This window comes from Anas platyrhynchos, chromosome 4, assembly GCF_047663525.1.
Source record: "Anas platyrhynchos isolate ZD024472 breed Pekin duck chromosome 4, IASCAAS_PekinDuck_T2T, whole genome shotgun sequence".
Taxonomy (NCBI): domain Eukaryota; kingdom Metazoa; phylum Chordata; class Aves; order Anseriformes; family Anatidae; genus Anas; species Anas platyrhynchos.
The window spans coordinates 70,023,410-70,037,498 of NC_092590.1; the positions used below are offsets into that span (position 1 = coordinate 70,023,410).

The 14,089-nt window shown below is 39.1% G+C and overlaps 1 protein-coding gene across 5 annotated transcripts in view; it reads right to left on the minus strand.

Annotated features, from left to right (window-relative positions):
• DOK7 (docking protein 7) overlaps nucleotides 1–14,089 on the minus strand; it is a 65,924-nt gene that overhangs the window by 32,134 nt on the left and 19,701 nt on the right. For all 5 annotated transcript variants that reach the window (XM_027455599.3, XM_027455600.3, XM_021270001.4 and 2 more), the window contains 2 exons: nucleotides 10,262–10,369; nucleotides 6,848–7,722 (listed from right to left, as the gene is read on the minus strand). In XM_027455599.3, the coding sequence (XP_027311400.2) occupies nucleotides 6,848–7,722; nucleotides 10,262–10,369 (983 nt within the window). The remainder of the gene's footprint in view (nucleotides 1–6,847; nucleotides 7,723–10,261; nucleotides 10,370–14,089) is intronic.

A 14,089-nucleotide genomic window follows, 5' to 3' on the forward strand; every position in this document is an offset into this window, starting at 1 on the left:
CCACCCTCTCCCAATCTTTTTGTAGTATCTGCCTCCACAGGTGAATTCTACGTTCGCCTTTTAGAAAATGAAGATGGAAAATGTCTGCTAACATTTTAGAGGATTCTCTAGACTTTTTCCAGAAATAAATGGATGTATGTGAGAAAGAAAAAGAAAGAGAGAGAAATAACAAGAGGGAAAAAAAAACCTTCCACTTTTCCATTTTGGCCACATTCCCAGCAATTTGATGAGTCTCTCTACAACTGGATCAAAAACAAAAACCCTGCAAATCCTACATTCCAAAAGGAGTAATTTTTTCCAGCTTTCATTGTCAGATTCCTCCTCCTTCAAAACATTTCTTTCTCTCTCTCTTCAGATAAGCTATTGCTCCCAACAGAGGAAGAAGTAGTCATCAGCTGTAGTAATAATGAAAGCTGTTATCCAGCTCAATTGTATTTAGGGGAAGAAGTAGATTTTCCCATTTGTTCATTCTGATGGGTATGAAAGGTCAACACTGTGGTTTTATCAGTCTCTTCGGTGGCTCTCTGACAGAAAAGCAATCCAGCAACATTTCTGTTTGGTACAGAAGAATGAGTTCTGCTGAGCTATGTTGTCTACATTCCAAGCATGTAGAGAAGATGCTCGCTTCTCTTGAGATTATTAATGTCATTTCACTTACCAGTGCTTGTCTGGCAGGTACCTCCTTTCCCACTGCAGACCACAGGGTGTCTGTTTCACTTTAAGGCCTGATCCCAAGAAGTGCTAAGAGCTGAATTCTTGCTATTCTGAATTCAGATTTGAATCTTTGCTCCTAGTACAAATGCTGGAGATTCTTTTGTGATAGATGAGATGGAGAGTATCTCCAGTGTAATTTGTTAGATAAGAGGTAAGTGGCAAAAGCAATCTGCACAATTGTTGTAGGGTGCATACATCTTCTATTTCACTGTGATATCTCAAATCCAGAGCTGTACCCATTAAGTGACCTTCTTAAGGAAAGACATCTACATGACAATTTCTATTCTAAAATAGAAATTTCTATTCTAAAAAAAAAAAATAAATAAATAAAATAAAATATCTAAAGGTCATCTAAATAAGCCTTTATCAGCAAGAGCAAAGCAAAAAGGAAGCTTGGTCTCTGGGTTATTTGGGAGTGAAGCCTGATGCCAATAAGTGTTATAGTATTGTTTTATTGCCGTTATTTTGTACAAGAAAAAAAAATAAATAAATCATCACCCTTCCCCTATGAACTGCTAATAAGGAACATCTCAAAACAGTGCACAAGCAGACCCAACAGCACTTTGGTAAGATGAAGGCTGCTAACTCCGTGGCATACCTGGGGTCCTGGCCAAAACCAGAAAAGGGAAAACAAAACAAAAGCTCTGAGCCTGACACTCCCCTCACATCTTTTGTGCTCTTTCCTCTGCCAGTTTCAACTGGAAAATGTATTTTTCCTCCAATCTTTGGTTTTCATGGTGCTGTATGCAGCATGTCATGCTGTATAAAATAACATGAATGCTGTATGCAGCATTGTCAGAGCAGAAAACCAGTTCTAAAAGTGACTGCATTTTATTGTCAAGGACAGCAGTGATCATGGATTTCTTCTATTTCAAAAAAATGTTGTGGGGAAATGACTGTTTTTAAAGATTTCTTTAAATCTATGAAAAGCAGAAAATAACACTAGTTTACAGCAAAAGTTTTAGAGCCTTTTACAATAACTGTAATAAAAATATTTGTCAAATCATTGTCCAATGCATACAGTTACCTCATTAAGAGGTGACCCACGTTATGGCAGATGCACCTCACTGCAGATTTAAGTATAACAGTCACAACTTAAAGAAAAACAAGTGGAATTAAAACTTAAGAAGAAAGCACAAATGCAAACTCTCTAATTCATACCAAAAGCCAACAGTACCCATAATTAGGGGTCACCAAAGCATAAGAGACCTCACAAACATCATTACTGAGATCATACCTACTTCTACTGACTTCCAGATTCCTCTGAGGTGTGAACTGTTCCTTTTATAGTTTTAACAGTGAGTGTGTTGCCTAACTGCCCAGAGCTCTGAGATTAAAACAGAAAGACAAGTAGGAATAGCACCACTGATGACAAATGCATCCTTCTCAACTGAGGCTTTAGACAGCCTGGAGCTTTTTGGAAGGTGGGAGGAAGCATAGGATGTTACGGCATCACACATCAGTAATAGAAAATAACAATAATAATAAAACCTTTGAAAAGAAATGCAAAAGGCGTGTAGCTACTAATAATCATGTTCCTATGTTTTAAGAAAAAAATAAGGAAATAAACAAAATGTTCAAGCCTCATGGGGAAAAAGGTAATGGCTCCAACAGGAGAAAGTTGCTACAATGAAGTTATATATAGTGATCTACTGTGCTTCCTTTATTTTAATACTGCTTTAGAAAAGTACCCGATTAAAAGCTAAAAAAGAACAAAAAAAAAAAAAAAAAGGAAAATATTTGCTGTTACATGAGTGTGACAGTGTAGGCTGCAGCTGCTGTATCCTGAGTCCTACCACAGGAGCTTACACCTTACAGGCCTTCTCTTCCACCCCTTCCAGAAGTAGTGTCTACAGTGAAGCACCAGCAAAATCCATGTCTGCGGCTGTGTACAGGATTTGGAAGACAGAAGCCATATTCCCAACCCAGTTACAGGCTTCGCGTGACCTTGGTAAGTGAGGCCAGCCAAGACCACAAAGCAGGCCTGGGCTTCTCTAGGCATCATCTCCGTGCAGAGCATGATGGAAACAGACACATGCACGGCAGCCCTACACCTACCCAGAGACTGTGCACTCAAAGAAGGTTGCATTTGTTTAAGAAGCTCTGCAGGGACCTTGCATGAAGTGATGATCACAGCACAGACATGCGCATGCCCTCTCTTAAAAGTTACAGTGCAAAATAAAGCAGTTTCTACAGCGCAGACTAACAGAGATGACTTTCGTATCAGCTAATCGAAGCAACTCCCCACATAAGCAATGCCCCCACAGCCCCCCAAGGCAGGTACCAGGTCTCCCTGTGCTGTGTAGGGAGAGGTTCTCAGCCACTCAGAGCTGTGAGCCTGCTACCTGACAGAGTCCCAAAACTCCTTTGTGCATGGTGGCCACAGCATCCCTGTGTTTCAGCTTGCTACAGATACGCCAGGCGATTCAAAGTCTGAGACACACAGTTACTGTGGCAGCAGGAACCACGCAAATAGTATGTAGGGCCCCCATAGAGGGCTTTGGTGGATCTGCTCCTAGTCTGGGACCATTGTCACCAAGGAGGCTTTGGTATTTTTAAATGATCAACTAAAATAGGTGGCTGAGTGCCAGTACAGGACTGATGACAACAGACACATACAAACGATGCTTTCTTTTATCCTCTATGGTGGCAAGTTAACTACCAAAGCTGCAATTGAGCCTGTGTTTCTACAGATGTAAGAACTAACGTAGGTATGAGTTTATGTGAACCAGAAATACATAAAAGTAATTCCTACTGATAGACACATTTTGAGCTGCCAACAGTGATTTGAGTCCAGCACTAAGCAGTACGAAGAGAAAGCCAGAGTCAATCCATATTAATTCAAATCGCAAGAAGATGAAGGTCAGGGGACAAAAAAGCAAAGCAAAAATAAAAGCAATACTTGTCAGATGGAAAAGGACAAAACCAGTTGGAAAAGAATTTTATTTTTCAGAAATTTACAAACAGTGGTGGTGTAAAAAAAGACACCCTATAAAAAAAACGTTGACAGTTTCTCAAACTACAGCATCAAATGAAGTTACAGAGCAACAAACTTACAGTATAATGCCATTCCTCAAATTAGTATCAGCTAAGTAGCTGAAAATTAAGTCTAATAATAAATCTCTACACCTTACTTAGAAATCCCACAACAATTCAACATTCTGAACTTAAAATATTCTTACAATACACACAATTCATCTCTGCATTAATCTATAGCACTGAAATCACCTAGGCAAAAATTACATAGCAAAGGCACACCTTGAGAAGTTTATAATGAGGAACATCTTGTGCACACTACAATAACATAAAATAGAAAGCAAATCACCCTACATGCTTGCTTATTAATCCCCAGTGTCTAATGTGAAATACAATATAGAAATTAAAGAAGCAATATTTAGTGGTTTTATTCATGCTGGTTCTATTCTTCACCCAGAGTCAAACAGAAAGGCTTCCTTCCCCTGTTTTGTTTAAACCCCGGCGCTCTCCCAGAGTATGTTCTCCCTGTGCTCCTCATCAACCATGTCATTAGGGGAGCAGGTGGCTCTTAACCTAGTCAGTCTCCATCCCGAACGCTGCCAGCCCTTCCCCGTGTGCACGTCTTCATCCTGCACCCTGTCTCCAGCTCTTCACATGCTGAACTCCAACACAAAGACAACATCCCCAAATCTAGCTTTCATTTGCCAACGTTTTCATACAGGGCAGAAAATAAATGCTTCCATGCATTATTACTGCTGTAGGCTTTCCTCTCTTCAGGCCACCCACTCACTCGAAACAGGAGACATTTAAAAAACCATCAACACAATTTAATTAACAGCTGAAGCTGAAATTGCAAAGGCACTCCAAACACTGGCACACTAAAGCCTTTTGAACATCAACTCGAGTAAATGTGAAAACCTGATGTCTTCATTAATTCATAAATCAACTCCTTTTGGCCCTAACTGTATCTCAATTAAATTCTGTTCAGAGCATGAGAAATAAGAATTATTTTTTAGTTACAGCAATGGATTTCTGCTTTCAATGCATTTGCCATGAGAAAAGCCAAACACAGTACCCATTAAATACTGCTAGAAATAACTTGACAATGTATCAAAAGGTTATTTTTTCTTTCCAAAGTAAAAATAAATCCATCAATCATTCAATTTAATATAAATTCTTTCCCAAATACTTTCAACTGGGTAAGGAAAAAAAAAAAAGTGCATATGATGCTAAAACAAGAGTTAGTAGAAGTGTTGCACGAGCGTTTCTCTGTCACTAAATTTGCTTAGTGACTATTCCTGAGATTCTTGCCAACTGATATTATTAGGGCTGTTAGAGTCACTGTGAAACCTGACAGCCCTTCACAATAATATATATATTTTTATACATATACACACATTTAAATAAATATATATATATATATACACACACAAATAAAAGTAATGGGTTTGTATGTCACAGAATGCTTACTTTCAACTGCCTGTCTGCCACAGATGTCCAGGGAAAGCATAGATAAAATCATCTCTAAACTGACAATTCAGAGCACCCATAAAGATTTAGACCATATAAGCTATCCCTAGCCCAACTGGTTCTTTCCTTGCTGCCTCCAACAAAGCCAAGTTGGAGCCTGAGCACCAGGGAGCACCTCACCGCCCGCACTGCAGGAAGAGCAGAAGTGGGAGGCTGAGTCTCAGGCCCTTGCATCCAGCCAAGCTTTCAAAATTAGGCTGGAGGGCTTGCAGATGGCTGGCTTGGATGGCCTCGGAAGAACACTGATCCTAAAAAGCAGCACAGACACAATCTCCGCCTCCTACACCAGCATTTCCCTTCCTCCCAAAGGCCACAAGTACACAACAAAGAGATGTCCTAGGTGCTCTCACACTGCTGTTACAGAACCGCAGAAGCACCTCAGGCACGAAGGATGTTCTAGGTTTCATATGCACAAACAGCCAATGATGCAAATACATGAAACACCACATGAGAAGAAAACAGCCCCTAAAGTTTATAATCTTTTAATTTCTTTTTTAACTTACTCTACACTCAAATCCTTCTCACAGCAGTGATTTATGTAAACCCACATGACGAATTAAGAAGTATACACTTCAACAGCAGTACTTAATTCCTCATACAGAGGTCTCTCTTGCTGAATCCTTACTTCACGCATTCCCAATTTGAGCACTCCCTGACTTTACTCCTCTGACTTTACCAGCACTTCAAGAGCTCACCAACACAGATTTATCTTCTTTTTGTTTATCAAAAAAGAAAAAAGTATTCTCCAGAATGGATAAAAACATAAATATTTTCTTCATGCAATGTATAAAGCTTACTGTCATAAAAAGCCAAGAATTTAAGAATTTAACAGGATTCAGAAAACTTTTGGGAACAAAGTCACAGTAACAGATAGTGATAGAGATAAAAACGTGTTTAGAAAGGTATATGAATTTTCATGCTTCAGGTTTTAAGTTTTTCTGTGACTGGTGATCAAAAATAACTTTCCCTGCAAGAACACTGTCTGGTTTTGTATACCTCCTCAAAATATCTGTCAGAGGCTGGTTATAAATACCATAATGGATTTGGTGATCTGTTATGGAGTGCCACACTAACTGGGCTATCTTCTCTTTCCCCAGTAAGAAGCTTCACTAATCTGGCTTTTTCTTGTGCAAGATATGCTCACAAACTACATTAATAAAGAAAAGAGAAACATTAACAAATAAAAATATGCACCATGGCCATCCTTAAGAGTAGAACATGCTATTTAGCCTCCCTTCTTTCCTCTTTTGAAGTGCCAGCAGCAAGACAGATCAATGACCTCCATACTAAATTATTGTTACTATATGACAAATTCAGCCCTCTGGTGTGCCTGTAACGCTTCCATCTCTGTCACCACAAGCCACTCACATACACTCAAAGACAAAACTGGCCAATTTAAAAGCAATGATTGATGGCCTATATTATTCAGTGTTTTCTTGATCAGGCACAGATTTTGAGGAACTTGTGTACTAAGCCTCTGAACTTGAGCATAAACGACACAAAAGTAAATGCCTATTACAATTATAAAGGAAATAATAATATTTATGACTTGCAAGTTAAGCCATTTTAAATTAATCATGCTCTATCATTAAGGCTTGTTAGCATCTGCTCAGTGTTAGGTATTTACCTTTAGTCCACCACAGATTGGACAAGCGGAAAAAAGAGCTCTTGTCATCCCAAGGTGGGGGCTACAAGTGTCATAGGGGTCAGCTGAGACTCCACTAGGTGGTGCCAACTCACTACTTTTGGAGTCTGACACCTGTCCTTGTGGCTTTGTATCTGACCACCTCGAAACAAAATCCACATGTGTCTCATCACTTGAGTCCTTGGTGCTTTCTGGGAGTAAGGATGAAGGCCTCCCTCGGTCCTGGCTGTGCTCAGCCGCCCTCTGTGCTTCTAGGCGTGGTAGTAGCAGTTTCGGGTCACTAGCACCATGAGGTGGCAGGGTCTGGTCCTTGGGTAGCGTGGAATCTGCACTCTTCGGTTGCACATCTTTAGCAGCTGCCTGTAACAAACTCCTGGGTGTGTCATAAATATGTCTGAGAGAGCTGGGAATCTGATACTCTGATCCCGCACCTCTCTGAGGCTCACTGTGAGGACAAGTACATAAATTCTGATCTGAAGGAAAGTTCAATGGCAGGCTTAGCAACGATCCAAACTCATCACCGTGGCAAATGTCCAAGCTCCCAGCATAGGAAGAGAAGCTTCCAGAGTAAGAGGAGTGACTACCAGTAGCTATTCCACTGTCAGAAGAACTCTGACGACCTATTTCCTGCAGCTGTCTGGATCGGAGGGGCTTCGGAGGTGGTTTTGTGATGCCACGTGCCCCTTCTGGAAGGGTCTTTTCTTCCCCGAGATGAATGCCCTTTGCAGCTGCCAGTCCATGACTCTCTTGTGAGGTGCTGGCTGAAGATTGTTCAGGCCAAATTGTCAATCTGCTCCCAACACTAACATCCGAGTGGCTGGTGTCTGAAGACGAGCTTGAAAGACTTCTATCATCTCCTAGAAAAGAAGAAAACGGATCAACCCATGTTTAAAATACAATGGAGAGACTGACAGCAGAACGAGTATGCACAGAAAGGACCCTAAAATTCTGTCTGCTTTGTAAGGGAAAGTTCTGTCAGAACGCCAGGATTCCTGTAATAATTCCTATCCCCACTGGAAAAATAAAATGCAATAGTATGTTAGCTTACCATAACCCTAGCACATTGTGGAATACACTGCATTCAGGGCTACATTTTTAGAGTTGTTGCACCCAGTTCCCCCCTTTTCAAACATATTTTACTCCTATACAGTTATTTGGCTTTATTTTAGACACTCCTCTTACCGCACAGGCCATAGTCATAAAGGCCCATATTCTCAGAACAGCAGAGGGTGTTCTGAAAAACAACTAGTCACTGTAACCCAACACTATACAGAAGAAATTCCAATATTTCTATTTTATCCGAATCAACCAAATGGTTACTCATACTTTTTTTTCCCCCTCTACTTAAATCTTACCTGAATGACAAAGTGCATGTTAGAGACAGCAAGAATAAAATCAAACTTAAGACTGTCCTGTCCACTCATGTCTCCCTACACCGTACTTCTCCATAATATCCATACCAAAAGGCAATAATACATCATAGCCACAAATAAAAATGCCAATACTACCATTATGACAATGATTACAAATCTACATAGTAAAAGATCTCCCATGATTAATTTATGCATACATTGCAATATTTTTTTTCCCCTTGATACTTGCAAGGACACAATTACAGCTATCTACAGCTATCCACAACAGAAGATAAAAGAAAAAAAAAATAAACATTGGCATAAAAGGGCACTTTTATGGACATTTTCAAACACACACAAAACAGCAACACCCTCCTGCAACAAAGTTATTTTCTTCATTCGTAATTAAACCTATTTTATTAAGACAAATACGGCAAAAGCCAACACCAGGATCACTGTGTTGGTATTAATTTTACTTAATTTTAAATCTTGGGCAAAAAGTTACCAAATGAGGAAGATATGTAAGGGGTCCACCACAAAACACAGCATAAGCTTCAGGTGCTGCTAAACTATTTCTATTTTCAGTTTAGGGGGAAATGTTTAGAACAATTTTCATACTCTGCATGAAGTAATTCTTGTTATGTACTATCACAAAATAATAATGTTTATTCCATGAAATCTAACCTTTCTTTTCCCCCAGTGTCCACTGCTTGACAATAGCTTGTGACCCCTACACAAATGTAACTCCCAAGATGACATTATGCTGCCACCTAGACAGAAGGCATGAATTACAAAAAACATTGGTGTAGTTCTCAGCAGTATGCCCGATACCTGAAGAAAAATACCTGCTAAATAAAACAGTTAATCTTCTGACAAAAAAAAATACCTTTTAATTGAAAAAAAAAATAGTTTATTTGAAATTACATCTCCTAGTCTACTATTTTAGGTACTTTGAAACTTTGGAAGGGAAGCTCTCCCACAGACTAGCTGAAACTACAACACAGAGCTCCTACAACACAAGGCAGTGGCAGAACCTAGATGTCCAGATTCAGGCAAATGCCCTCCCATGTTCTTGTTATTGTAATTTTCCACAAACACAAATGTTTAATTTTCCAGTGCAAAACTCAAATAATAGTATATGAAAAAGCTTGTTTTGATTCCTCATTCTCTGAGGATTATAATATCATTAGGAAAATGGTGGCAAAAATTCAAGTAAATCTCAAGCAGAGAATGTACATGAAGTTTGGCCACATGTTACCTAACCAGAGTGACTGGGTTAAACAGCATGCATGCTTCACTATCCAGTTTCATTTGTTGTACATCAATCTAGTAGATATATTCAAAGAAGTGTCAGTGGTATTCAGTCACAAACCACTTTACTCAGCAGTGACTAAAAATCAGGACCAAAGTAACCATAGACATGTGTAGAACCAAATAACTAAGCTCTTGATGTCCTTCGCCAGCCATTTTTAGGCTTGTAGACTTTAGAGTCAAGAGCAAAGCAGATGTTTTGAGAATATAACTTTTGTTATTAAGCAATTCAAATGGCAGTTCAGGGCACAGGCCCTTTTACAAATCTAGTGCTAGACACCAGTTCTTCTCTGATACATAAATAACTCCAGAAAGGACATGCACAGATACCACCAGAAAAAGAAAAGTAACACAGAACTAAAGCGCAGGATTCCTCAGATTTACTACAGATATCTGCTGTAAGCCTGATGTGTGAACTACACAAGTCAGTTCCTCTCACAGGCTGGCATGAGTCAAATACTTAATCAGATACCAAACTTGTCACAGGCAGTTCATTTGAAGTTACACATGAAGAGTTTCAGCAGGATTCAGCATATTAAAAGATTTTCTTGTATTAATACCGTTTGATCCAAAACTCAGACTGCAACAGCAGCATAAATGAAACATCTTGACCATCACTCTATTATTTTTCTTTTAAGCTCACCATCTTATAATTATATACACATGGTCATTCCTAAAGCCCAGAAAGGAAGGGAACACTATTTATCTTTATTTAATTAAAGACACTTCTCACCTCCACTGCCCTGGCGACTTGTATGGGACAGCAAGCTCAAGCGCTTCTCTAATTGCAAAGCTTCATGAGCCAATCTTTCTTCTGAATAGGCTGGATTTGTACTTGGATCTTTAAAAGGAACATACAATAAATAAATAAAAAGAAGATGACATGAAAATATATAAATAGAAATTTAAAAAGCATTCTTATGTTAGACACTCTATTCTTGTGTTACAGGAGATGGAAAATGCTGATCAGAAAATATATGGGACAATCTGCCTTCAAACACATCCTGGAGAAATGCTACATAACCAGTCAAAATTTTAAATGTCAAAGACTTTTGGAAATTATACCCGGTATCTGTAAGAGTTGCCACCAAGGACAGAACCCTTAAGAGCACAGCACTGGAGGAAATATCTACAGATCTAGAGGAGTTAAAAGCTAATACATGTATGTGACCTGTAAAATGTGTCCTGACTTCACCAAACTCACCAGGTACTTTATCACGAAGAAAGAAAGAATTTGTCATCCTACAAATTAATAAATCTAGTGAATAAAGTTAGAGTCATAGTGCTTAAAATATTTGATACCCTTACATTACAACTGATACAGATCACCTATTTGCAAAGACATTGCTTTAAAGGTTGATATTCAGAACATCACTGAGTTCAGAAGTCAGAGGAGAAGCAGTGTGGTGAGGGTGTTCCTGTTCAATACAAGGTAAGATAGAATGATTAAAAAAAAAAAAAAAAACTAAAATATGCTGCAGGGGATTTTCTCCATGCATTTTAGTGTATTTGCCATTCCAGCTAAAATCGCTTCACTGCAGAAGGCTCTTTCCATTCCAACAAAAAGACCAGAAGTTACACAGAATGTGGGAGAACTTTCATCAGAAAAACAGACCAGTTTCCTCTAAACCACTTGGTTTGCAACTAGGCATAGCAACAAAACCAGATGTCAAAAGTAATCATAGCCATCATCCCAAGAGAAATCTTGCAGATTTCTTCAAACAGCACTAACAATTGTGTCATGTTCAGCAGTTGCAAAGGATATGGTCTGCTAACTTGCTCATCATCATAAGTTTCAGAAGCCCTCAATTATCCAGGGAAAGGAATTAATGACAGATAAAGCAGATTAGCTTCCTCACAGCTGTGGCTCTTGTATATTTGATCAACTTTGAAATAACAGCACACCACAAAAACATTTAATCACTGAATCATTTAATAAGGGGAAAAGGAAGAAAATGGCTACACATTGCTATGGTTGAGTTAGTAAAAGAAAAAAAAAAAGTTGAAATGATGAAAGGACAGTTTCCTTTTCAGCCCAGGTCTTTCCATTTCTAATGACTTGGGTTTGATGTTGTCAACACAAAAGTCAAAGCAAGCTCATAGTCAGGGGAAGTGGCTTTTCCAGATGAGCTGAGGCTCCATACAAGTGCCTACATCACAAATTCTTTCTCCTCCATGACCCCATTCACACTTTCTGACCTGTCCTGGACAGACGGGACTGCATCACAGTAGCAAAAGTGACAATGCTGAACTTTCTTCTCCACACAGAGGGGTTTTCCATATTTAGCTATCTAGATGAGATTAGCAGAACAAGCCAGGCATACACACAGTCCTGCTATAACAGCATATGTTGGAAATCAAAGATGTTCTAACAGGGACAGGACAACAAGGCCTGTGACAGCCTGTGACAAACAAAGTATGTGACCTCTGTTTCTCCCAGCTGAAACAGCACTTGATGTCAGTGTCTGACACCCTCCAAACCTACCTTTCAGAATAGAAAAGAGGACTGTTTTATATGTATTTTTTAATTATTATTTTGTTAGGTCTCCATTCCTATTTCCCCTGCAATATAACTCACATTAAGTACTGACTAGTTCAAACCTGCTTGAGTCACTGCTTACTCAAATGAAACCCCCAGTGCTTCCATATGGATCTCTGCCAAAGGCAGATCCGAGATTTGGCCACCAGCACCTATGGTGCAACTCAGACAGGTCTATGCAAGGATCTCTTCGGTGGCAAAATGCGTCACAGGCTACTGCTTGAGTCTGTTTTCAGATGTCCTCGGCTCCAGTTACTCTACTGTACTAGCTAAATGCTCTCATGTCTAAAAAGGTTCAAAAAGGTTCCACGAGCACTTGGAATGGAAAGTTAGCGTAACAGACCTGCAAATGAGTCAAACCAGGATGCAACAGACAGCAGTCCTTGCAACAACAAAGAACTGTCAGTAGGAAAGATCTTTCCCCTTTCCTCACAAATTTGACTGCTTGATGCATATTGATTTTCAGAATGTTACTAGAGCACATACACAGCTATAAGCTTTTTAATAACTGTTATCCCTCTTGCAGAAGGAAAAGGCATTATAACTGAAATTAAAAAAAAAAAAAAAAAAAAAAAAAAAACACATACACTGGTCAAGAAATTGCTCCTGCAAAAATGGCCTTGAATAAAATATAAGATAGGGAGGTAGAAGGGAATTAGAAGTGAATCCTTAAGCTCCACATTTCAGATGCTCAATTGCTTCTGGAAACCAACTTCCTAATCAACTAACACACACCTACAGTCACAGATCCCCTATGTATAAGATCCTCCTTGCCACATCACTCGTGAGATAGAAACTGCTATCTGAAAACTGGGTTCATAGTTACATGCTCTGACCTCTCATTGCCCAGCCTTGGGGAAAAAGGATTATAAGAACCCTTTTTCAGCAAGCACTAGAAGACATCTAGAGAAACCAATTCTAAGCCTACCATGTGTACATAGACCTAAACTCTTAGGCAGATACTATTAGCAGTAGTTTGTCAGTTTTACTGCAGTCTTTGTTTCACATTTAACCTTTAAGTTCTCTGCTAATAAGCAGGACTTCTATAGAAAACACACAAAATACCATTTCCAGGGAGTGTAGTCTTACACCAGAATTTTCGATTATAGACCACCTATCGGTCATCAGGAGGTTTTATTACAACGTAAGTTTAAGGTATGAAGTCACTGGCAGCCATCCAGAATAACCTATGCTCTCCTGCTGTATCAACCTACAAATAAGGTTAAGAAAATAAATAAGTAAATAAAAAGTTTTGTTTTGTTTTGTTTTCCCTCAACAGTTGTACCTCAAAGCTCCTAAGAAACTGTGGAATAATTTGCCATATTACTAACTCAGGAGGACAGCAGCAGCATGACTGGTACTGAAGCTGCTGTCCAAGGAAGTTCAGGCAGCTTCTGCCCACACAACATCCTACAGCAGTTCCAACAATTCAGAGCAATTTGGTACCTTCATTTCCCAAACTCTAGGCAAATGTATCCTATAATGTTATTTATGTTATTTACTCCCATGGAATCTAGGCAATTAGATTCACTCAAGTTCTTCAGTTACAGAAGTGCTTTATCATTTCCCAACCAGAAATGGTTTCCGTGCTATAAAGAAAAATCTTTTGTTTGAGGCAATCACTGAAAGTTTCTTAAACCCTGCTTTGGGGCAAAGAGGAAAGGATTACATCAAATTTGGCTGGACTAAAAATGTCTCTGATGGAGATTTTATTTTTATATTATGTTGGTGGTTATTCATTAGAGCCACATCAGCTGCTCTTCGTGGGAGATTTTGAATGCTTTGGTAATCCACAAATAAATTGTCACTGTAATTCAAAGCTCCAAGGTTGTTTGGTAAGCACCTGCCAGGAAGAATGCATCATATCATGTTAAGTCAGCAGCTCCTTAAGATATTTTTGATTATATGCATCCTTAAAATGCAACTGGTTAATTACTTTGCTAAACAAAGTTAGATAAATTAGGCTGAACATCTGTCCTTTCCTCCTTTGTAACTGCAGTCATATTTGCAAATCAGACCTGG